Source organism: Colobus angolensis, unplaced genomic scaffold (genome assembly GCF_000951035.1).
Source record: "Colobus angolensis palliatus isolate OR3802 unplaced genomic scaffold, Cang.pa_1.0 Scaffold162, whole genome shotgun sequence".
NCBI lineage: Eukaryota > Metazoa > Chordata > Mammalia > Primates > Cercopithecidae > Colobus > Colobus angolensis.
In genome coordinates this window covers 5201140-5227670 of record NW_012114733.1, presented here as the reverse complement: position 1 = coordinate 5227670, position 26531 = coordinate 5201140, and the positions used below count along the sequence as shown (strand labels likewise).

General features: G+C 39.4%; 1 protein-coding gene across 1 annotated transcript; it reads right to left on the bottom strand.

The window, feature by feature from the left end:
* Nucleotides 1-213: 213 nt before the first annotated feature.
* Nucleotides 214-26531, bottom strand: INSL6 (insulin-like 6). Its single transcript, XM_011937327.1, has 2 exons — nt 26177-26531; nt 214-696 (listed from the first exon to the last, which is right to left on the bottom strand). The coding sequence occupies exons 1-2, from the start codon at nt 26463-26465 to the stop codon at nt 338-340; spliced, it is 648 nt and encodes a 215-aa protein (XP_011792717.1). The 5' UTR covers nt 26466-26531; the 3' UTR covers nt 214-337.

The following is a 26531-nucleotide window of genomic DNA, read 5'->3' as shown; positions in this document are numbered from 1 at the left end:
CAGATGGAAAGCAGAAGGTTCCATAATCCTTCTTAAAATACAGCTTAAGAGAGTTTCAATGATAATGACAAGTGAACAGGTAACTCTTAGATGTCTGCATGGGTCAAACCACCTCCAGAAACATCTTCAAAAAGCATATGAAAACTAAGGAAAACAACAGGGTCACCAAATAAAATACTAAGATTCCTATTACCACTGTAAGGTATGGTCAAGTGCTTGCAAGTGCATTCAGACACTGTTCACAGCATATCACTTATAAGCACAATTACAAAAAAATAAAAATAGAGTAAAATAAATGTATTAAGCTTTTATTAGGTTAGAAAAATTTCTATGATGGTTAGTATATCTTAGTTACAAGTGATGATCTTTTTTCCTTTAACCTTTTAAAATCAATATATGGAAGACATGCAATGCTAAGTTCTTCTTTTGTGCATCCTGTAAGACAACACTTTTCTGAATATCCTCTGCGTTTTCTTTGGGGATGATTCCCCCAAAACAAATTGCTTAAGGTTTTAATTTTGTTTCTACTTTTCTTCTGAAATTTTGCATTCTCATGAATATACAGATTGGTATTATGTGATGAAGAAAATTCTCTTTCCTTATCAAGGGGTGAATATGCCTTTTTATCCTGATACTCAGGTAGTGACTGCATATCCCAATTGTTTACTGCTTCTTCCCAAGAGGCAGAAGTAGACACTGTTGAGAGAGAAGAAAAGAAATGCTCCTTTATTAAAATCTTCCTTTAGATGAAAATTTAATATTGGAACAGTAAAATCAGCTAATTATTAAAAAACAATCACATTTTAAATAAAGAATGGAAAATATGGCTATTCAAAAGCAGTATTTATTTTTAACTAAAGCAGGTGTAGTGTTTTCCTATAAAAAGGCTGTACGCCTTTGTACATTTTGTATTAACAAATGAAGTTGAGATATCATTCACATGCCATAAAATTAGTCATTTTAAAGTATACAATTCAGTGGGTTTTAGTATATTCACAGGGTTGTGAAACTATAAGTCTAATTCCAGAACATCTGTATCCAAAAAGAAACCCTATGCTCATTAGCAGTCATTTCCATTTCACTCTCCCACTATTCCCTGGCAATCACCAATCTACTTTCTGTTTCTATGGATTTGCCTATTCCGTATATTTCATATAAATAAAAGCATATAATACATGACCTTTTGTGCTTGTTCTCTTTCACTTAGCATAGTATTTTCAAGGTTCACCTACATTGTATCATGCATCTTTTTATGGCTGAATAATTTTCCATTGTGTGGATATTCCACATTTTGTTTATCCATTTATCAATGGACATTTGAGTGGTTTCCACTTTTGGTCATTATCAATAGTGCTGATGGCCCCACATGGTGGCTCATGCCTGTAATCCCAGCAATTTGGGAGGTCAAGGCAGGAGGATCACTTGAGGTCAGGAGTTCACTACCAGCTTCGCCAACATGGCAAAACTGTCTCTACTACAAACACACAAAAAATTAGCCAGGCGTGGTGGTGCACTCCTGTAATCCCAGGTACTTGGGAGGCTGAGGCATGAGAATCACTTGAATGCGGGAGGCAGAAGTTGCAGTGAGCTAAGATAGCACCACTGCACTCCAGTCTAGATGACAGAGCAAGACTGTCTCAAAAAATAAAAAAAAGAATAGTGCTGCTATGAGCTTTCACATACAAGTTTTTGTGTGAACATATGTTTTGAATTCTTTGGCGTGTAACCTAGGGATGGAAGGAGCACTGCATGATATAATTTTGTTTAACGTTTTGAGGAACTGCCAAACTTTTCCACAGCAGCTGCACAAGTTTTTAATCCCAGCGTCAATATAGTAGAGTTCCAATTTTTCCACATCCCCATCAAAACTTGACATTTTCCATTTTTTGATTATAATTATCCCCACGGATGCACAGTGGTATCTCACTGTAGTTCTGATTCGCATTTACCTCACGGCTAATGATGTTAAGCATCTTTTCATATGCTTATTATATATCTTCTTTGAAGAAATGTCTGTCCAAATCCTTTCCCCATTTTCAAATTTTATCATTTGTCTTCTTATGCACATCTTATAACTGAGCAGTAGAAACCATTTTGTTCTTTATTAAAATATAAAGAAATAGAGAAGTGGTAATATGCTCTAGGTACAATGAACTGATGGTCACTGTTATGCTGCTCTTAACTCACTTAGCAATACTAGATACTGGAAACCAAAATAACTCCAGAAGGTAATTATTTGAAGACTTATTGTGCTTCCATTATGGCCCTTGCTCATATACAGTACCTTCTAGGAGTATATATTTGCCAATAGCCTCTATTGTAGTGCCAACTCTTAGGCAGCCATGTTCTGAACCATGTGACTCTATCCTCTAGCCACAGTTGAACAAACTGGAGGTTGGCACCTGACCCCAAAGAAACCAATCTGTCACAACGGCTAGCAAGCCGTATCATGTGAAAAACATGAATCGATCCAGTCAGATTTCCTCAGTTTGAAACTAGAATAAGTAACAAGAAAAAAATGAGTTAGAACCAAAGCTAAAAAGATTCTATGAGGTTTGTCATGACAAGTTAAAATCATAAAGGAACACAGAGAGAAAAGAAAAGATTCAGAGAGAGAGAGAGGAAGGCAGAAGTTTTTTGCTTTTATTTTTTAGAGCTAATATGATTCCCCACGCTTTACCAAGTCTTTCTAGGTTCACTTCTGTAACTTTTTTTTTTTATTTTGTAATAACTACTATCCCCTTTTATCTTGAGGTTATTTAGGTGAATCTATGTCCTTTGCAGTTAGAGGCCTATTACAGCACTCTTTAAAAACTTTTTATTTAATTAAAAAGTTGCTTGTTTAAAATAATAAGAACTCTATCCAGACTAATCAGGAACAAAAAAGATGGAAATGAACAAAATACAACAGAAAAAAAGAAATAAGTAGATATAGTTTTAAAGCAAATATGTTAACAAATATTTTTAAAATTTTTAAAACAAATATTGTTTTAATTTTAAAACATAATATTTTTAAGGTTTTAAAATAAATATTATGAATGCTTATACATTTAAAAATAAAGATTAAATGGATGAATTCCTAGTAAAATACAAGATGCCTTAATTGATACACAATGACACAGAAAATCTAAATGTACCAACAATATTCAAAGAAATGAAAAGGGTTAGTCAGTTATCACCTTCAAAAAAACACATATATGGATGGTTCCACCTATTTTTAAAAAACAGGAAATACTAATCATATACAAACAACTTGTTCCAGAAAAAGAGCAAAAGTTGCCCAGCTCATTTTATGAAGTTGGCATAATCTTTATTCCAAAACTAGATAAGAACAATATGAGATTTTAAAATATTTAAAAACTCATTTCACTTTCAAATGTTGATTTCAAACTCCTAAATATTAGTTAACTGCATCCATAAACATGTTTTACAAATATATTAAGAAAGGGTTCAGGAGAGCAGCCAAGATGGCTGAATAGAAACACCTTTCCTCTGCAGTTCCCACTGAAAAGGACGAAAATGGCAAGTGGATTTTGCATCTTCAATTGAGTTACCAGTGTTCTCTCATTGGGACTGACTAGGAGGTTGGTGTGACTCAGAGAACAAGGAAAAGCAGAGTGAATCAAGGGCCCACTTGGGAGCCACATGGGGCAAAGGGAGTGCCCCTTCCCCAGCCAAGGGAGGCAGAGAGGGATTGTGCTACCCCTTCCTGAAAACCATGCTTTTCCCACGAATTCTTGCAACCTGGGAATGAGGAGCTCCCCTCATGAACCAGGGCCTTGGGTTCCAAGCATTAAGCTGTGCAGACTGATAATGGCTGCTAGGGTGGGTGGCGCAGGCACTGAGATCACAAGTTCCTGGTGGGGGAGAAGAGGAGGTTACCATTACTGTGTCTCCAGTTCACTGTTTCCCTTACCATGATGCCAGTGCAGTTTGGATGGGGAGCAATTCCCCTACAGCACAACACAGTAGCTGGGACAGTTTGTAGCCAGACTGCTTCTTTAGGTGGGACTCCAATCCATTCCCCCTCACAGAGCAGGGCCTCCCTGTGGGAATTTTGGCATCCCCAGTGGAGGGTTTATGGATAGAACTCTGATATCCCTGAGAAGAGGGTCTAGGAAGGGGGTTGGCTACACTATCGTTGATCAGCCATCTTAGTCTTTTCTGCCTACTGGCTCTGGAGAGGGAGATTTCTCCCAGCACAGCACACTAACTCCACCAAGGGGCAGCCGACTGCTTATTTAAGTGGGTCCCTGACCCTATTCCTCCACACTGGGTGAGACCTCCCAACAGGAGTGTTCCACTGGCATCAGGTCAGTGCCCCTCTGGGACAAAGTTCTCAGAGGAAGGAGCAGTCTGCCATCTTTACTGGTCTGCAGCCTCCACAGTGATACCTCCAGGGGCAGAAGAAACCAAGGTGAATGAAGTCTGGAATGGACTCCCAGCAAACTGCAGCAACCCTATGGAAGAGTGGCCCTACTGCTAAAAGAAAAACAAACAGGGAGCAACAATAACAACATAAACAAGAAAGACCTCACAACAACCCTATCCAAAGGTTACTGGCCTCAAAGATCAAAGGTAGATAAACCCATGAAGATGAGAAATAATCAATGCAAAAAGGCTGGAAACTCAAAAAGCAAGAGTGCCTCTTCTCCTCCAAATGACTGTAACATGACTCCAGCAAGGGCACAGAACTGGGCTGAGTCAGAGATGACGAATTGACAGAAGTAGGCTTCAAAAGATGGATAATAACAAACATCCCTGAGCTAAAGGAATATGTTCTAACTTGCTGCAAAGAAGCTAAGAACCATGATAAAACATTACAGGAGCTGTTTAACAAGAATGACCAGTTTAGAGAGGAAGACAAATAACCTGCTGGGGCTGAAAAATACAACCTGTGAACTTCATGATGCAAATGCAAGTTTGAAGTCTGCAGCTGAACAAACCAAGTGGAAGAAAAAATATCAGAGCTTGAAGACTATCTTGCTGAAATAAGGCAGGCAGGCAAGATTAGAGAAAAAAGAATGAAAAGGAATCAATAAAACCTCTGAGAACTATGGGATTATGTTAAAAGACTGAACCTACAACTGATAGGGGTACCTGAAAGAGATGGGGAGAACAGAAACAAGTTGGAAAACACACTACAAGATATCATCCAGGAGAATTTCCCCAAACTAGCAAGACAGGCCAACATTCAAATTCAGGAAATCCAGAGAACCCCAGTAAGATACTCCATGAGAGGATCAGCCTGATGATATATAATCATCAGTTCTCCAAGGTCGAAATGAACGAAAAAATGTTAAGGGCAGCCAGAGAGAAAGGTCAAGTCACCTATAAAGGGAAGCCCATCACACTAACAGCAGGCCTCTCAGTGGAAACCCTACAAGCCAGAAGAGACTAGGGGCCAATATTTATTTGATTTTTTTTTTTTTTTTTTTTGAGATGGAGTTTCACTTTTGTCACCCAGGCTGTAGTACAATGGCATCATCTCAGCTCACTGCAACCTCAGTCTCCAGGGTTCAAGCAGTTCTCCCACCTCCCCCTCCCAAGTCCGTGGGATTACAGGCATGTGCCACCATGCCCAGCTAATTTTGTATTTTTAGTAGAGACAGGGTTTCGCCAGGTTGGCCAGGCTGATCTCAAACTCCTGACGTCAGCACTTGCCTTGCCCTCCCAAAGTGCTAGGATTACAGGCATGAGCCACTGCACCAAGCTGATATTCTTAAAGAATTTCTAACCTAGAATATTGTATCTGGTCAAACTAAGCTTCATAAGCAAAGAAGAAATAAAACATTTTTCAGACAAGCAAATTCTGAGGGAATTAATCACCACTAGACCTGCCTTGCAAGAGCTCCTGAAGGAAGCAGTAAATATGGAAAGGAAAAACCACTATTGCCCACTACAAAAACACACTGAAGTACACAGACCAGTGACACTATGAAGCAACTACATAAACAAGTCTGCAAAACAACCAGCCAGCATCATGATGACAGGATCAAATTCACACATAACAATATTAACCTTAAATGTAAATGGGCTAACTTCCTCAATTAAAAGACACAAAGGGCAAGCTGGATAAAGAGTCATGATCCATTGGTGTGCTGAATTCAAGAGACTCATCTCACATGCAAAGATACACATAGACTCAAAATAAAGTATGAAGGAAAATTTACCAAGCAAATGGAAAACAGAAAACAGCACGGGTTGCAATCTTAGTTTCTGACAAAACAGACTTTAAACCAATGAAGATAAAAAAGACAAAGAAGAACATTACATAATGGTAAACAGGTCAATTCAATAAGAAGAGCTAACTATCCTAAATATATATGCAAACATGCAGGAGCACCCAGATTCATAAAACAAGTTTTTAGAGACCTATGAAGAGACTTAGACTCCCGCACAATAATAGTGGGAGACTTTAACACTCCACTGTCAACATGAGACTGACAGTTGAGACAGAAAATTAACAAAGATATTTAGGACTTGAATTCAACTCTGGATCAAATGGACCTGATAGATATCTACAGAACTCTCCAACCCCAAACAAGAGCATATAGATTCTTCTTGGCATCACATGGCACATCACATAATTGGAAGTAAAACACTCCTCAGCAAATGCAAAAGAACTGAAATCATGACAACCAGACTCCAAGACCACAGCACAAACAAATTAGAACTCAAGATTAAGAAACTCACTCAAAACCACACAAGTACATGGAAATTCAACAACCTGCTCCTGATTGACTCCTCGGTATACAGTAAAATTAAGGCAGAAATCAAGAAGTTCTTTGAAACCAAAGAACAAAGAGACAACATATCAGAATCTCTGGGACATAGCTAAAGCAGTCTTAACAAGAAACTTTATAGCACTAAATGCCCACATCAAAAAGGTAGATCTCAAATTGACACCTTAACATCTCAACTATAAGAACTGCAGAACCAAGAGCAATCAAACCCCAAAACTAGAGAAGAAAAAACCAAGCTTAGAGCAGAACTGAAGGAGACAGAGACACGAAAAACCCTTCAAACAATCAATGAGTCCAGGAGCCTTTTTTTTTTTTTTTTGGAAAAATTAATCAAATAGACCACTAGCTAGGCTAATAAAGAAATGAAAGAAGAATCAAATAGACACAATAAAAATGATAAAGGGAATATCACCATTGACTCCACAGAAATACAAATAACCATCAGATAATACTATAAACACCTCTATGCCAATAAACTGGAAAATCTAAAAGAAATGGATAAATTCCAGAACACATACACCCCTGCAAGACTAAACCAGGAAGAAGTTGAATCCCTGAATAGACTAATAAAATGTTCTGAAATTGAGGCAGTAATAAATAGTCTACCAACCAAAAAAAAGCCCAGGACCAGATGGAATCACAGCTGAATTCTACCAAAAGTACAAAGAGGAGCTGATATCCTTTCTTTTGAAATTATTCCAAACAATCAAAAAGGAGGAACTCCTCCCTAACTCATTCTATGAGGCCAGCATCATCCTGATACCAAAACCTGACAGAGATACAACAAAAAGAACTTCAGGCCAATATTCTTGAAGAACATCAATGTAAAAATCCTCAATAAAATACTGGCGAACCAAATACAGCAGCACATCAAAAATCTTATCTACCATGATTAAGTTGGCTTCATCTCCAGGGTGCAAGGGTGGTTCAAAATACACAAAATCAATAAATGTAATTAATCACAAAAACATATCTAAAGACAAAAACCACATGATTATCTTAATAGATGCAGAAAAGGTCTTCCAAAAAATTCAACATCCCTTCATGTTAAAGACTGTCAATAAATCAGGTGTTGATGGAGCATACCTCAAAGTAATAGCCATTTATGACAAACCCACAGCCAAATATCATACTGAATGGGTAAAAGCTGGAAGTATTCCCCTTGAAAACTGGCACAAGATAAGGAGGCCTTCTCTCATCACTCCTATTCAACACAGTATCTGAAGTCCTGGCCAAGGCAATTAGGCAAGAGAAAGAAATAAAGGTATTCAAATAAGAAGAGAGGAAGCCAAATTGTCTTTGTTTGCAGATGACATGCAAACATAGACACCCCATCTAGAACACACCATCATCTCAGCCCAAAAGCTTCTTAAGCTGATAAGCAAATTCAGCAAAGTCTCAAGATACAAAATCAATATGCAAAGGTCACCAGCATTTCTACATACCAAGAACAAGAAAGCAGAGAGCTGAATTATGAACGAACTCCCATTCACAATTGCTACAAAGAGAATATACCTATGAATTACAGTTAGCAAGGAAAGTGAAGGACCTCTTCAATGAGAACTGTATACAAACCACTGTTCAAGGAAATCAGAGAGGACACAAAAAAAATTCCATGCTCACAGATAGGAAGAATCAATATCGTGAAAATGGCCATCCTGCCCAAAATAATTTATAGATTCAATGCTATTCCCATCAAACTACTATTGACATTCTTCACAGAATTAGAATAAACTATTTAAAAAATCATATGGAACCAAAACAGCTCAAATAGCCAAGACAATCCTAAGTAAAAAGAACAAAGCTGAAGGGAGGCATCACACTACTGGACTTCTAATTATACTACAAGGGTACAGTAACCAAAACAGCATAAAGCAATAGAATTTCTGTTCCAGAGTTCAGAAATAAGGCTGCACATCTATGACCATCTGATATTGGACAAACTTGACAAAAACAATCAATGGGTAAAGGATCCCCTATTTAATAAATGGTGCTGGGAGAACTGGCTAGCCATATGCTGAACACTGAAACTGGACCACTTCCATACACCTTATAGGAAAATTAATTCAAGATGGATTAAAGACTTATGTAAAACCCAAAACCATAAAAACCTTAGAAGAAAATCTAGGCAATACCATTCAAGACATAGGCACAGGCAAAGATTTCAAGACAAAAACACCAAAAGCAATTGCAACAAAAGCCCAAATTGACAAATGAGATCTAATTAAACTAAAGAACTTCTGCACAGCAAAAGAAACTATCAGCAGAGTCAACAGATAATTTACAGAATGGGAGAAAAATTTTGCAATCTATCCATTTAACAAAGGTCTAATATCCAGAATCTATAGGAATTTAAACAAATTTACAAGAAAAAACAAACAACCCCATTAAAGAGTGGGCAGGTTGGGTGCAGTGAGTGGCTCACGCCTGTAATCCCAGCACTTTGGGAGGCCAAGGTGGGCAGATACCTGAGGTCAGGAGTTCGAGACCAGTCTAGCCAATGTAGTGAAACCCCATCTCTTCTAAAAGTACAAAAATTAGCCAAGCATGGTGGCATGTGCCTGTAGTCCCACCTACTGGCGAGGCTGATGCAGGAGAACTGCTTGAACCCAGGAGGCAGAGGTTGCAGTGAGCCGAGATCATGCCATTGCACTCCAGCCTGGGCGACAAAGCAAGACTCCATCTCAAAAGATAGAAAAAACAGAGCAGGCAAAGGACATGAAATGACATTTCTTAAAAGAAGGCATTCATGCAGCCAACAGACATTTGAAAAAAAGCTCAACATCACTGATCATTAGAGAAATGCAAATCAAAATTATAATAGGATACTAACTCACAACAGTCAGAATAGCGATTATTACAAAGTCAAGAAACAACAGATGCTTTTGAGGTTGCAGAGAGATAGGAACTAATTGCCACTGTTGGTGGGAATGTAAATTAGTTCAATCATTGTGGAAGACAGTGTGGTGACTCCTCAAAGATCTAGAACCAGAAATACCATTTGACCCAGCAACACCATTTGACCCAGAAATACCATTATTGGGTATATACCCAAAGGAATATAAATCATTCTATTACAAAGATGCGTATGTTCATTGCAGCACTATTCACAATAGCAAAGACATGAATTCAACCCAAATGCCCATCAATAATAGACTGAATATAGAAAATGTGGTACATATACACCATGGAATACTATGTAGCCATAAAAAGGTATGAGATCATGTCCTTTGCAGGGAAATGGATGGAACTGGAAGTCATTATCCTCAGCAAACTAAGGCAGGAAGAGAAAACCAAACACCGCAAGTTCTCATTTATAAGTGGAAGGTGAACAATGAGATCACATGAACATGGGGAGGGGAATAACACACAATGGGGCCTGTCAGAGGGTGGGGTTGGAGGGCTAGCATTTAGGAAAAATAGCTAATGCATGCTAGGCTTAATGCCTAGGTGATGGTTTGATAGACATAGAAAACCACCACAGCACACGTTTACCTATGTAATGAACCTGCATATCTCGCTCATGTATCGCCGAACTTAAAAATAAAATTAAAAAAAAAAAAAAAGAATGAAAGGGTTCATCCCAGAAATGCAAGGATAGGTCAAGATCACAAAATCTATCAATGTAGTTTATCATGTTAATAGACTCCCATCCTCACTCACAGCTGGATTTGCTTTCTACTTCAGGAGAAAATTGAAGCAATCTGAAAAAGAACTTGCATCAACTCCCTTTGCCAAATTTTTTAATTCATCTCTTAACATGTACACCCATATACTCTCCCTTTCTACCTATTTCTACAGATGAACTATACACTATAAAGCCAATTTCTGCATTTACATATTACATCTCATCTCCTCTTGCCCACTCTAGGACACTACTCCAGCAATCCTTCTCTGTATTCTTCATCAGTTTTTAACTTCTATTGAATCACTCTTATCAGAAAATTTGTTATTTCTCCCACTTACAAAAACACACACACACAAACCCATACATATTTCTCTTGGCCCCACTTACCCTGCCAGCTACCATCTGTTTATTTTCTCTTTTCTGTGACAAAACTCCTTGAAAACAGTTTTCTATATTTACTAACATTTTCCTCTTCTCTCACTGTCTTAAACCCACTCTAATCAGGCTTTTGTTTCATCACTCTACCGAAACTTCTCTTATGAAAGTCACAAACATATTGCTAAATTCAACAGCCATTCACATCTTAATTGATCAAATACACCTCTTCCTGATATACTTTCATCATTTGGTTTGCACAGCACCACACTCTCTTTTCTTCCAACCTAAGTAGCTGTCCCTTTTCTGTCTCCTTTACAATTCTCACTCTCCAACTTTTTAATGTTGGTGTTTCTGAGGACTCAATTCTTAGTACTATTTTCTATGTACACTTACTCTTCTGGTGATCTCCTGTAGTCTTACAGCTCAAAAAATTATGTATCTACCTATGACTCCTGAACTTCTACCTGCAAACAAGATCACTCTTTCAAACTCCAGATTTATATACCTTACTTCCTACTCAACACCTCCACATTAATGTTTCAAACTCAACATTGTTTAAAACGCTATGAAATTCAACATCTCCAAAACTGAACTACTGATACTGTCTTCCAAACCTGTTCCACTTTGAGGCCTTTCCTATCTCATTTATGACAATCCTATCCTTCCAGGTGTTCCATATACAAAACTTTAGAATCAACAATGTTTTAGAGTCATTCTTGATTTATCTTCCTCATATCTCACATCAAATATGGCCCATGTATAACTAGAATTGAACAGTTTTCACTACCTCCACTTCTATCATCCTTATCTAAGACCCTCCCTAACAGGTCTCTGTTTCTACTCTTGCCTTTCTACAGTCTATTCTCAACACAGTAGCCAGAGTGATCATTTAAAATGTCAATTATGTCACTTCTCTGCTAAAAAATCTTAATGACTCCTTGCTTCACCCAAAAACAAAGTCTTTAAAATGATCTAAAACAGGGGGTCCCCAACCCCTGGGGACTTAACTGATCTATGGCCTGTTAGGAACCAGGCCACATGGCAGGAGGTGAACAGTGGGCAGGGGAGCGAGCAAAGCTTCATCTGTATTTACAGCTGCTCCCCATTGCTCGCATTATCACCTGAGCTCCACCTGTCAGACCAGGGACAGCATCAAATTCTTACAGGAACATGAACCCTATTGTGAACTGCGCATGCCAGGAATCTAGGTTGCATGCTCCTTATGAGAATCTAACGCCTGATTATCTATCACGGTCTCCCATCACCTCCAGATGGGACCATCTAGTTTCACGAAAATGAGTTCAGGGCTCCCACTGATTCTACATTATGGTAAGTTGTATAATTATTTCATTATACATTATCATGTAATAGTAATAGAAGTAAAGTACACAATAAATGTAATGCACTTGGATCATCTGAAAATCATTCCCTTCCTGGTTCAAGGAAAAACTGTCTTCCATGAAACTGGTTCCCGGTACCAAAAAGGTTGGGGACTACTGGCCTAAAATACCCTGTTTTATCATGTCTGCCTATTACCCCTCCTACCTTATCTTCTACTACTTTCCTCACTTTCTCTGCTCCAACCACACTTGGCCTCTTAGGTATTCCCTGTATACATCAGGCAGAAGGGTATCTGCTCCACTGTTTCCTCTGCGTGAATGTCCTTTCTTCAGATATCCACTTGGCTAATTCCCTTACCACTTCTTTTCTCATATCTCACCTTTTCAATAATTGGTCTACCCTTACCACACTGTTTAATACTATACCCCACTTTTCAACTCCTTGCTCTGTTTATCTCCCTTATAATGTTTTTTCATTTTTCTGTAGCTATTACTACGTTCTAATATTTACTTGTTACGTTTATTACGTAAGACTGTTCCATAAAGCCTTTGATCTTTGTCTGTTTTGTCCACTGATATATTCCCAAGAATCTAAAATTGTGCCTGGGTGCTCAGTAGGTACCCAATGAGTATTTGCTTAATTAATAAAAGAAAAAATCGTAAGACCACGCAAAAGTATGCCAAAAGAAGACCTTAATAAAGTATAGCCCTATTTACAATGATTAAAAAAACTATCTCTTAGCAAGCTTCGTTACCTTAGTGAAGATTATATAGCATAAAACTACAAACATCATACCTAATGGAGATATTTAAATGTATGCCCTTTAAGCCTGGGAATAACACAAAAAATCAAAGCAAAAAAATGGTATAAGTTTAGAAAGAAAGTGATACAACTATCATTTTCAAATGATAAAAAAAAACCTACAGAATCAACAAACTATTAGAACTATGAAGATAGTTCAGCATAGTTGCTAGATAAAGATCAACCTATAAAAGTAAATTGCATTTCTCTAGCCAAGTCACTAACTAGTAAATATAATTCACAGGTATTTACAATAGCTAAAAAAAAAAAAAAAATTATTAAGCATGAACTTAACCGATACCATAAAAGTTTCCATAAAGAAAACTTTAAAATCCTAATAATAGAATATAAGTAATTTCATGACTTTGATTAGGATGACTTTATGTAATAAAGATATCAATAGCGTGGAGGGGAACAAGATGACCAATTAGATGCAGCTGTGATCTGTGGCACTCAGGGAGAGGAATAAAAGAGTGAATTCAGCACCTTCAACCGAAATATCCAGGTTCTCACACTGGGACTGACTAGGCAAACGACTTGACCCAAAAAGAATGAAGAAATGCAGGGTGGAGCAATGAATGGCCCACCAGGGAACAGCAGGGAGCCAAAGGAACCCCACCCTCAGCCAAGGAAAGGGGTGAGTGATTGCGTCACCCCGCCCGGGAAACCACGTTTCTCCCAGAGATCTCTGAAACCCATATCAGGAAATCCCATCTTTGATCCCTGATCTTTGCAGATCAGGAGATTCCATCATGAGCCCATGCCACTGGGGCCTTGGGTTCGATACACAGAGCTGTGTGGAATCTCAGCAGAGCAGACGCTGAGGCCCACACCGAGGCCCAGGAGTTTTACAGACTCTGGCCCCGGCATCCCGGCAAGGCGGGAGATACAACAGTGCATATCCCAAGGAAGGGGCTGAATCCAGGGAGCCAAGCCATTGTTCTGCACGTCCCACTTCCACAGTACCTCACAAGTTAAGACCTGATTTGGAATTCTAGCCAGCCAAGGCAAAAGCTGGAGTCTGCCTGAAATGGGACAGAGTTCCTGGGAGGAGGGGCAGCCGCCATCTCTGGGAAAGGTCAACTCAGCCATTTCAGCCTCCCGGCTTTGGAGAATCCAAACAGTCCAGAGGAGGAAGGTACCTCACAATGTAGCACAGCTGCCGTGTCAGATTGTGGCCAGAATGTTTTTTTTTTTTTTCTTTTTTGAGATGGAGTCTCACTCTGTCATCCAGGCTGGAGTACAGTGGTGTGATCTCGGCTCACTGTAACCTCCACCTCCCAGGTTCAAGCGGTTCTCCTGCCTCAGCCTCCCGAGTAGCTGGGATTACAGGCACGTGCCACCATGCCTAGCTAATTTTTGTATTTTTAGTAGAGACAGAGTTTGCCATGTTGGCCAGGCTGGTCTCGAACTCCTGATGTCAAGTGATCTGCCTGCCTTGCCCTCCCAAAGTGCCATGATTACAGGCGTGAGCCACCATGCTCAGATTGCTGCTTTAAGTGGGACCCCAATCCATTCCTCCTCCCTGGGCGGGACCTCTTTGTGGGGGCTTCAGCCACTCCAGCCAGGGTCACAGGGACAGAGATGTGATCTCTCCCTAGGACTGAGCTCCTGGGGAGGAGGGGCTGCCACCATCTCTGCAGTTCCCTTTACTCAGCTGTTCCACCCTGCCAATTGGCATGAGAAAGGGTTTCCCAGAAGGCAGTACAGCTGCTTTGGCAGATTGTGACCATACTGCTTCTTTAAGCAGGACACCGATCCATTACTCCTCACTGGGCAGGACCTCCATGTGGAGGCTTCAGCCACTCCGGCCAGGGTTATACAGACAGAACTCTGATCTCACTCTGGGACAAAGCTCCTGTGGGGAGAGGCAGCCACCATCTCTGTGGTTTTCTGCATCACACTACCCAACTTCAAACTATACCACAATGCTACAATAACCACAACAGCTTGGTACTGGTTCAAGAACAGACACATACACCAATGGAACAGAATAGAGAACTCAAAACCACACACCGCACACCTACAACCATATGATCTTAGACAAACCTGACAAACACAAGCAATGAAGGAATAATTCCCTATTTATTAAATGGTGCTGGAAGAATTGGCTAGCTGTAGGCTCAAAATTGAAACTGGACCCCTTTCTTACACCCTACATAAAAATTAATTCAAGATGGATTAAAGACTTATGTAAAACCCAAAACCATAAAAACCTTAGAAGAAAATCTAGGCAATACCATTCAAGACATAGGCACAGGCAAAGATTTCAAGACAAAAACACCAAAAGCAATTGCAACAAAAGCAAAAATTGACAAAGGGATTTAATTAAACTGAAGAGCTTCTGCATAGCAAAAAAAAACCATCATGAGAGTGAACAGACAACCTACAGAATGGGAGAAAATTTCTGCAGTCTATCCATCTGACAAAGCTCTAATATCCAGCATCTACAAGTAACTTAAAAAAATTTACAAGAAAAAAATCCCATTATAAAGTGGGCAAACAACATGAACAGAGAGTTCTCAAAAGAAGACATATACGTGACCAACAAACATGAAAAATAGCTCAAAATCACTGATCATTACAGAAATGCAAATCAAAATTACAATGAGATACCACCTCATGCCAGTCAGAATGGCTATTATTAAAGTTAAAAAACAACAGATGCTGGCAAGGTTGTGGAGAAAATGGAACACTTTTACACTGTTGGTGGGGTTCAACCATTGTGGAAGACAGTGTGGTGATTTCTCAAAGACCTGGAGGCAGAAATACCATTTGACCCAGCAATCCATTATTGGGTGTAGGAATATAAATCATTCTATTACAAAGATACATGCAAGCATATGTTCACTGCAGCACTATTCACAATAGCAAACACATGGACTCAACCTTAATGCCCACCAATGATAGACTGGATATAGAAAACTCAGTACATATATACCATGGAGTACTACGCAGCTATAAAAAAAAGAATGAGATCATGTCCTTTGCAGGGACATGGACAGAGTTGGAAACCATCATCCTCAGCAAACTAATGCAGAAACGGAAACCAAACACCACATGTTGTCACTTGTAAGTGTGAGCTGAATGATGAGAACACATGGACACATGCAGGGGAACAAGACACAATGGGGCCTGCCTGACAGGGGGCCTGGGGGAATGGAGAATATCAGGAGGAATAGCTAATGGAGGCTGGGCTTAATACCTAGGTGATAGGATGATCTGTGCAGCAAACCACCATGGCACACATTTACCTATGTAACAAACCTGCACATCCTGCACATCCTGCACATGTACCCCTGAATTTAAAAGGTGAAGGAAAAAAAGAAGTCAATCCTCTTCAAATTAGTGTATACATTATGTTGCCGGAAGTCAGGGAACCCCAACGGAGGGACTGGCTGGAGCTGCAGCAGAGGAACATAAATTGTGAAGATTTCATTTTAATATGGACATTTATCAGTTCCCAAATAATACCTTTATAATTTCTTATGCCTGTCTTTAATCTCTTAATCCTGTTATCTTCATAAGCTGAGGATGTACGTCACCTCAGGACCACTGTGATAATTGTGTTAACTGTACAAATTGATTGTAAGACATATGTGTTTGAACAATATGAAATCAGTGCACCTTGAAAAAGAACAGAAAAACAGCAATTTTTAGGCAACAAGGGAAGGCAACCATAGGTCTGACTGCCTGCGGGGTTGGGCAAAAAGAGCCATATTTTTCTTCTTGCAGAGAGCCTAGAAACATTCATCAGTCCAGTCCACAGAAATGCTTGTTTGGATCCCTGACAATTGGTGAGCTGTCTGTGTATTGTCCGGGGTAACTATGGGTCATGAGGAGTCTAAACATTATGCTTATCTCTGCTATATTAACCTCCTGTTAAAACAGGCAGGAGTTCGAGTGCCCATGGAAAATATGGTCACCCTATTCAGGGTGGTGGAGGAACACTGTCCTTGGTTTCCTGAAAAGGGAATGTTAGATGTAGAACTATGGGATCATGTTGGTACAAAATTCCGGGAACTGGTCCCAACAGGGAATTATGTTCCTGTCACTGTTTGGGGTGATTGGGCCTTGGTACGTGCTGTCCTAATGACATACCAATCCCATGATCCCCTGCAGTTACAGTTTTCTGAATCTGGCAACCCTCTACCTCTTCCTCAGGTTTCCTCTCCCGTTTGGCCTTCATTATGTGCTCAGCCTCTCCCTTCACCTACTCCTCCCCAACCTGATGATATTGAGGATTCAATATCTAACTCCGGTAACTTTGGCTTAACGTCACCCCCTGATGACCTTATTTCTTTTCACAAAGAGCCGGAACTTGTAGCTCCTATGGCCCTGACTTGGACATTCCGGGACCATAACTATGCTAACTCTTCCCTCTTCAAACCTTTGCAGCCTTTGCCTCCAGAGCCATCTAATGGCTCCGGGACCAAACTACAATTTACCTGTAATTCTGCAGGCCCTCCCCCATCCTCCACAGCCCCTCACCCTCCTGTCATTTCGGTCCCTCAACCGGTCACTTTGCCATCCACTCAACCTGCTCCTCTACCCTTCTTCACACATGGATGCCCCTGCCATTCTGGTTGCACAGGATTGGGACAATAATCATCAGTATGCATCTGCCTCTTCTTCCCCAATGCCCTTTTCTCACGCTCTCATACTGGTCTGACCTCCTCAATCTCAGTTTCCCTTATCTACACATACTTTTCCTGTCACTTCTATGCCGACTCTGTCTCATGTGCCTGTTCTTGAAACTACCATGCAACATTTATTACACCAGAACAAAGAAACAAGTGGATTAGAGGCATGGGCTTATCCCGTCGCACTGGAACCTCCCAATGCTCAAGGAGTACAAGTGTGTTGATATGTGCCAATCTTACCTTTTTAAAAGAATTCAAGGATGCTTATACTCAGTATGGTCCTACTTCTCCAATGCTAAAATGGTATTACAGACTCTTTGTACTGAGGTCATTTTGCTTCCTTTAGACTAGGACCTTTTGGCAAAAGCTGTTCTAACTTCATCTCAGCATTTACAATTCTGTACCTGGTGGTCAGAGGAGGCCCATCTGCAGGCTCAGCTAAATCGGGCTGATGGCATTCCAATGACTCAGGCTCAGCTCACAGGCTTGGATATTACTCTGACACTACTGCCCAATTAGGCTTTGATGCTCTCACCACGGAACAAGTAACAAAGTTGTGTACAAGAGCTTGGGATAAATTACACACCTTGGGCCAAGCTCCTGTTTTCACCACTGTTAAACAGGTTCACAATGAATTATACCCTGATTTTTTGGCTAAATTACAAGATGCTGTCGAAAAATCTGTCTCTGATGAGCGCACTCAAGATTTTCTCCTTCATATGTTAGCTTTTGAGATTGCAAACCGTGAGTGTAAAATGGCCATGTGTTGCTTCCAATAACAAAATTTACCTCAATTACATTTAGCATTGTTTAAACTTTCTAAATGTTCCTGAAGACAATACTCTGACTGCAGCTAAACGCCATTATACAGGCAAAAATATTCTCCCTAAATGAAGGCAAGCCAGTGTTATGGAAAAACTCCCAAACCAATACCTGGGAACCTGGAACAATTAAAATGCGGGGAAGAGGGTATGCTTATGTTTCACCAGGAGATCATCAATCCCCTGTCTGGGTGCCCACTAAAAGACTTAAACTTTGTGTGAATACTGACAATGAAAACCACAGGGAAGAGACGTCTGCATCAGAGACCACCCTCATACCTGCTGAGATCTGTGCCAACTCCTCATAAACTGGTACACCAAATCAAAATGGGTATGGTTCAATCCTCCCTAATGGCAACAGAGACCCCTCTAACTAATCCCACTTCTCCTAATTCCATTTTTCTCTTTATGAACCTAAAATATTTTCTACTAGCCTGAAAATAACATCCCCCTGTTCTTCTGTTTCTCCTTCAGCACTGGATCTCGCTTACAATAGGTTTTATTTAATAATTCTCTTCCTTATACTTTGTCTCACCAGTTTCCCCTCAAACTTATTTACCTGCTACACAAAATTATTCTTATTGGGCTTATGTGCCTTTTCCTCCACTTATCCAACCTCTCACCTGGATGGATGCTCCTGCAGAAAGGTATACTAACAATAGTGTGTGGATGCCTGGAGCTACAGATGACCGTTGCCTTGCTCAACCAGGAGAAGAAGGCACTGCATTTAATGTTACTGTGGGTTATAAATACCCTCATCTGTGCCTCAGACATGCACCTGGTTGTATCCATCTAGAAACTCAAGTCTGGGCTGCTTATCTTCCAGGGAGATTAGCCACAGGGGAATGGGGACATTTGGTCCCTGGCCTCTCCCTTTCTCCTTTAAGACAAATGAAAAGGGGAGTAATAGAAGATTGCCATATTTTCAATATAAACCTGTAGGAAAACCATGTTCTAAAAATTTTGAGAGCCTATCTAAAACTTTAATTTGGGAAGACTGTGTTAATTCACATGCAGTAGTATTAAAAAATGACTCATATGGTTTAGTAATAGACTGGGCACTGAAGTGCTATTTAAAAAACAGTTGCTTCTCTGGCTGAAAGGAATGCCTGGAGGCTACTTATTTTATTTCTTATTGGGAGGACAAGGATCATCATCCTACTTTGCATAGAAGGTTCAGCTCGTTCTTTTCCTTAAAACAGGAAGATAATGGCATTACCCACGCGCCGCGCCCCCCCCCCCCCACCGCCGCAGAGGCCTCATATGATATTCCCCATTCTGAGTCCAGAACAACCAGAACTGTGGAAATTGGCTATTGCCATGTCCGGACTGCGAGTATGGGAATTGGAAGGTTTTCTGTCTGTTGTCCCCACTATCGCCCCTCACGTACGTGATTCTGAACCCCATGATAAATCCCCTTTGAATTTTTATCCTCTTTTTGATGCCAATCCTCCTTTATGGGACTCCAATTGGCATTATAATTCTTTTCGACCCAGGTATGCCCCTCTACCTCTTTGGCATCCCCGGGCAGCTCGGATTGCTTCTTTACAGTGGAGAACATTGGGTGTTGCCACTGCCGCTCCTCTCCCTCAGTATCAATGTAGATTCAAACATTTTGCTTTGTTTACCTCCAGCCTGACCATTCCTATACAGAGTTGTGTTAAGCCTCCTTACATGCTGTTAGTGGGAAATATCAAAATTTGGATGAACAATCAAACTGTCTAATGCATTAACTGTCATTTATACACTTGTGTTAACTCCCATTTTGACTTCAGGAAAAGTGTAATGTTGGTTCAAGCTTAAGAAGGAATCTGGATACTGGTAACTTTACCCAGACCTTGGGAATATTCCCCCTCAGTACATTTAATTAACGACGTGTTACAACAAATTCTCAAAAGATCTAAGAGATTTGTTTTCACTTTAATTGCTGTGATCATGGGCCTAATTACAGTCACTGCGCTGGCCACCACTGCCGGAGTGGCATTACACCAATCTATTCAAACGGCTCATTCTGTTAAGGAATGGCAAGACAATTCCACCCAAATGTGGAATTCTCAGCAGGGCACTGATCAAATATTAGCTAATCAAATTAATGGTTTAAGACAGTCTGTTATTTGGCTTGGAGACTGGCTAATGAGTCTCAAACAATGCAGTGCGATTGGAATACTTTTGATTTCTGTATCACACCATATTCCTACAACAAGACTGATCATTCATGGGAAATGGTCAAAGGACACCTTCTAGGTAGGGAAGATAATTTATTTTTGGACATAACTAAATTAAAGAAACAAATTGTTGAAGCCTCTCAAGTTCATTTATCCATTGTGCCTGGAGCTGAGGCGTTAGATAGGGTGGCAGAAAGTCTTTCTGGACTAAACCCCATGACTTGGATTAAGTCTACTGGGGACTCCACTGTAGTAAATTTTGGAATCATGTTTCTCTGTTTAATCAGCTTGTTTTTAGTGTGCTGGACCAGTCAAAGAATCCTGTGTCAAAACAAGAGAACGAACAAGCCTTCATCACCATGGCACATTTATATAAAAAAGGAGAGATGTCGCGGGAAGTCAGGGACCCCAAGCGGAAGGACCGGCTGGAGCCACGGCAAAGGAACATAAATTGTGAAGATTTCATTTTAATACGGACATTCATCAGTTCCCAAATAACACTTTTATAATTTCTTACACCTGCCTTTAATCTCTTAATCCTGTTATCTTCATAAGCTGAAGATGTACGTCACCTCGGGACCACTGTGATAATTGTGTTAACTGTACAAATTGATTGTAAAACGTGTGTTTGAACAATATGAAATCAGTGCGCCTTGAAAAAGAACAGAATAAAACAATTTTTAGGGAACAAGGGAAGGCAACCATAAAGTCTGACTGCCTATGGGGTAGGGCAAAAAGAGCCATATTTTTCTTCTTGCAGAGAGCCTATAAACGGACGTGCAAATCGGGAAGATATCGTTCAATTCTGTTCCTAGCAAGGAATACTAATATTAATACCCTGGGAAAGGAATGCATTCCTGGGGGTAGGTCTATAAACGGTTGCTCTGGGAATGTCTGTCTTACGCAGCTGAGATAAGGACTTAGACACACCCTGGTCTCCTGCAGTACCCTCAGGCTTACCAGGGTGGGGAAAAACTCCACCCTGGTAAATCTGTGGTCAGACTGGTTCTCTGCTCTCGAATCCTGCTTTCTGTTATCTAAGATGTTTATCAAGACAATACGTGCACCACTGAACATAGACCCTTATCAGTAGTTCTGCTTTTGCCCTTTGCCTTGTGATCTTTGTTGGACCCTTATCAGTAGTTCTGCTTTTGCCATTTGTCCTGTTCCCTCAGAAGGATGTGATCTTTGTTAGACCCTTATTAGTATTTCTGCTTTTTGCCCTTTGAAGCATGTGATTTACTCCCTGTTCTTATACCCCCTCCCCTTTTGAAACCCTTAATAAAACACTTGCTGGTTTGAGGCTCAGACGGGCATCACAGTCCTACCAATATGTGATGTCACACCTGGCGGCCCAGCTGTAAAATTCCTCTCTTTGTACTCTTTCTCTTTATTTCTCAGCTGCTGGCTGATACTTATGGAAAACAGAACCTACATTGAAATATTGGGGGCAGTTTCCCCTGATAATATTCCATGCATCCCAAATAAAATTCCATGCAGATTTTTAAAAAAGATATTCAATAAGCATAGTTTTAAATATATATGAAAGAATAAAGGTTGAAGATTTAGCTTAGTCAATCCTAAGGGAAAAAATAAATATTGAAGACTTGGACTTGTCCTGCCAGATAAATCACATCCTATAGAGTCACAGTATCAAAAATAGTAATGATACAAGGTCAAATAAATGACCAATTAAAATAGGAAGCTCAAACTTATCAATAATGGTAATCCCACAAATTAGTGAGAAAAATAGTTGATTAGTAGAAAGTGTTCAGAAAACTAGCTCCCTATGTAGAGAAAAATAAGACTTATTGAGAAACTGAGGTAATATTCCTACCTACACCAGAACTAAAAACTGGCCTAATAATTAAGGACTTAATGTGAAAAGTAAAACTGAAAAGTTAACAGAAGGACAGAAAAGGACCTCTAATACATAAGGCAAAACACTTACTGCCTAATTATATAAAAGTTAAGGCTTTCAGTCAAGCAATACCAATAGACAGATGTCAAAATGGGAGAACACATTTGTGACATCTAAAACCAACAACTAGTTATTATTGTATCTAGATTTGATTAACTCCTACAAATCAATTGGAAAATGGTAAGAATTCCAACAAGAATTGGGCAAAATATATAAACAGGAAATTTTAAGAGAAAATCCAAAAGGCTAACATATATATGAAAAGATGTTCAGACCCAGAGCAAGTTAAAATAGATATATAATGTCATTTTATGTCTATTACACTGGTAAAAGTTCATAACTGTATAATGCTAATTGTTGACATAGATATGAGGACATAGGATTAGTGGTACAACTATACATTGGTGTAGTCATTCTGAAGAGCAATCTGACACTCCTCAAGCAAATTAAACATACACATACTTCATGACACCGTAATACCACTCTAGATGTGTATCCCAGAAACACTTCTAGGTTCATAAAGGGACATATACAATGATGTTCATGGTAGCATTATTTATAGTGGTAGGGAGTTCAAGGCTATATAGATTAGGTGTTCATAACTGAATAAATCAGTCAAATGTGAGGAATGCACATGAGTACTACGCCGTAGTTAGAAGCAATGGACTAAATGTTCACATGGCAACAATAAGATGTAGATCTTAAATGCCATTTAGATATATCTTAAAAACATACGCACAGGAAAGAATGCATAATTTGCAAAAAATTATATAGACAAAAAATATATAATGAATACATTACAACAACTGTCAATGAGAGGAGGAGAATGGAGGTGGAGAAAGGGGCTAAGAGAGGACAATCATCATCTGTAAATTATAATTTACTTATGTTTATTGTCTATCTTTACTATTCTGTAGGCTTCATGAGGGTAGGAGCCTTCACTGTTTAACATCCCAAATACCAAGAAAAATGCCTAACACATAAGAGGCACTCAAATTTTGTTGAACTAATATATAAAGAGAAGGGCCCTTTACAGATTAGTTGTGATATCTGAAACATAAAGAAACAAAAAAACAAGAATATGTGACATGAAGACCAAGAATATGAGAATATGATTAATCTAACTGGAATAGAGGTTACATATTATGAAAAGCTGATTTTGAAACATTAATGATTTCACCTGGCACTAATATCTGGGAAACACAATACTCAGTTGTAATTTAGAAATATGTTTTCAACTTCATGGTGCCACATTATGGGTAGGTCTTGAAGATACTGCCTCCACCTTCAGGGTCCATTAACAAGAAACACACAATTACAGATTCAAGTTATGTATGAGTAGCTTTGAAAAAAAGCATTTTTTAATAGCGGCGTAGCAAATTATATTTTTCTGTGTCAGACTCAAATAGATCATCAGAATATTAAAATTTCAGACAACTGACTTGATTTAACACAACAACTTGTCCTGCTGGTAAAAACGAAATAAAAAGTAACCAACTTTCCAGCCACACTCATATATAAAAATGACGGCATAATTATGTATTCTATATTAGAAACACATACATCTCTGCAACTTCTAAATTATTTCCTAGAAATTAACAGGACAGAATAAATGCCATCTTCCCTTATAAATTAACAATTTTTAAAATAATACAATTCATATTGATAACCTAACTCATTTTTCCTTCCTCTACATATTTCAATACAACTGTGGTTTTACTGCTACACTGTATTTCCACCTCAGCAAACTGTCTTTTACATAATTTCCATAGTAGCAGGTTTTGTGGGTATAACAATTTTCAAATATGGTCAGATACATTTTTATTTTCTACAAGTCTTGTTTCATTGCAGCTCCCTGCTCATTGTTAATGACATTTATTCTTCCAGGGGAGTGTGAATAATACCTAAAACAAAGGGATCATTAACAAGCTGAGTTTTAAGGTTGAACATTTTTATTAAGAAAATTTGTCTTTAGAGCACTTTGTTGAGAAAAGGCATTCCAACCTCTATTTAAATAACAGCCTCAAGCTTGGAGGTCTAAAAATAAAATTTTGACTACAGTATTATAGCACAGGTAGTGAGAGCACAGTATTTGATGTAAGAGAAATGCCTACCCAACATAAAGCAGAAAGGGAAGGCTCTCCTTGCGCTCCTGGGAGAAAAGAATAAGAAAGAGGAGTTAAAAAAAAAAAAAAAAAGAGAAAGAGAGAGAGTAAGCTGAACCTTGTTACTCAAAAGTGTGGGCCACCAACTAGCAGCACCTGGGAGCTAGTTAAAAATGAAAAATCTCAGGCCCCACCCCAGGCCAACCAACTCAGAGTCTGTAAATTAACAGGATTCCCAAATGATTCATACGCACATTAAAGCGTGAGAGTCACTGAACTAAAGTAAAAGAAGAAGACTGGGGAGAGACACTGCCTTCATTCTAACAGAAGGACAACGTGAGGTTTGCATGTGGGTTAGTTTGACGGTCAGTTTGAAAATGATCAAGAATCAGTCTCATGGTTTCTGTCTTTAAAAGTTTTCATTCTCTCAGCAACAGTGATTTTATAAATTGTATTCATTCATTTCAAAAAAGTTAATGAGTGCCTACAATGTGCACTGTTTGACTTTTTTCAGTCCTCTACATTAGGGTCTCTTTTTGGCATGATAGTTTACTCATTTCCTTAATTTCAGAAATATTCACTTTTGCAACCTTTGTCCAAATAAACTGAATTACTGTAAAAGGCAGTAATTTTCTTCCTATGGATAGACTATAAACAAAGTGCAATTTCTTTTAAAATGGCAAATCATATTGGGACTAAAATATGTTAAGTCACAAATGTAAAAACATAGTAAGATGATACCAATGAATCTGAAACAAGAATATTCTTCCTGCAGACTGCTTGAAAAGCATTAAGTATAAATTCAACACATATTAAACACATGCTACGTGCTAGGCCATCTGCCAGGCATTTCAGACAAAAATATGCATGAAATAGTCCCTATAATACAGTATGGTATATAAGGCTGACTTCATGGGACTGAAACCTGTGTAGTCACACAGGCCTTGCATTAATGTTCCGTTGTTGTAGTAGAAATTCTCAATAAATTTACCTTTGAAACTGTAAGTGAATGAAATACAAGTACGTAAACTTTTAAATGAAGCCTGATAGAATGAACCAGGCCTATCTCCTGGTACGTGACCAGGGGAATGAACAAGTAAGGAAAACAGTTTTATATTTTACCACCTTTATTTTAATGGCCCTTTCCTGCTTTTTTGAACAAGGTACTCTGCATTTTTATCTTCCACAAGGTTGGCTGATTCTGTAGCCAGTGACGACAGTCAAATAGAACTATGTGCTAGATACTGTGGTAGAAAGGACAATGGAGCTATTGGCTATGAAAAGGTCAATGATGACTTCACAGGGAAAATGATACTTAAGTTGGGCTTTGAAGGACAAAAAGGAGTTTGCCAGATGACGGACATTCCCGAAAGGAACAACATTCTTACATAAATTGTAGACTTACAAGTGTACACTTATTTCCTCTAAGTTTAAAAAAAAAAAAAAAAACCGGCGCTTCGCTGAAGTTTTGTATATTTTCAATACACTGTTTTTTACAACTTTTTAAAAAAGCTGTGTACTAGGCACAAATTCCACTTCCTGGGGAAGCTTACCTTCTGGCAAAGCAAATACAGGAATAAGAAATGTACAGAGGTGAACAAACATGCCTTCGGGATTAGATTTTTACCTGGGTTTGTGCCTCTTCCTCGGGCCGGGAAAGCGGTTTGCTGGCTTTCGAAATGGTAGGGGCTCAAGGCTTCGACCTTTTCCGAGGCCTGTGCAGTCAACTGTGAGAAAGGCGTTTCCTCCTCGAAATGGAACTGGCTCCAGTTGGCATGGCCGCAGAGTTTTTCTATTTCTTTCACCAAGTACCTGCCGCACAGCTTCCTGGCACTGCTGATGTCGCTCAGTTCACGGGAAAATCGAACCAGCAAGAGTCCAAGCCACAGTATGCACAACCGGAGGAGCCTCGGCATTCCTCTAACCGCAGGCGAGAGCTCCGCGTTGTTCAATGGCGGTCGGCCTGACCCTGCTCCCTGTCT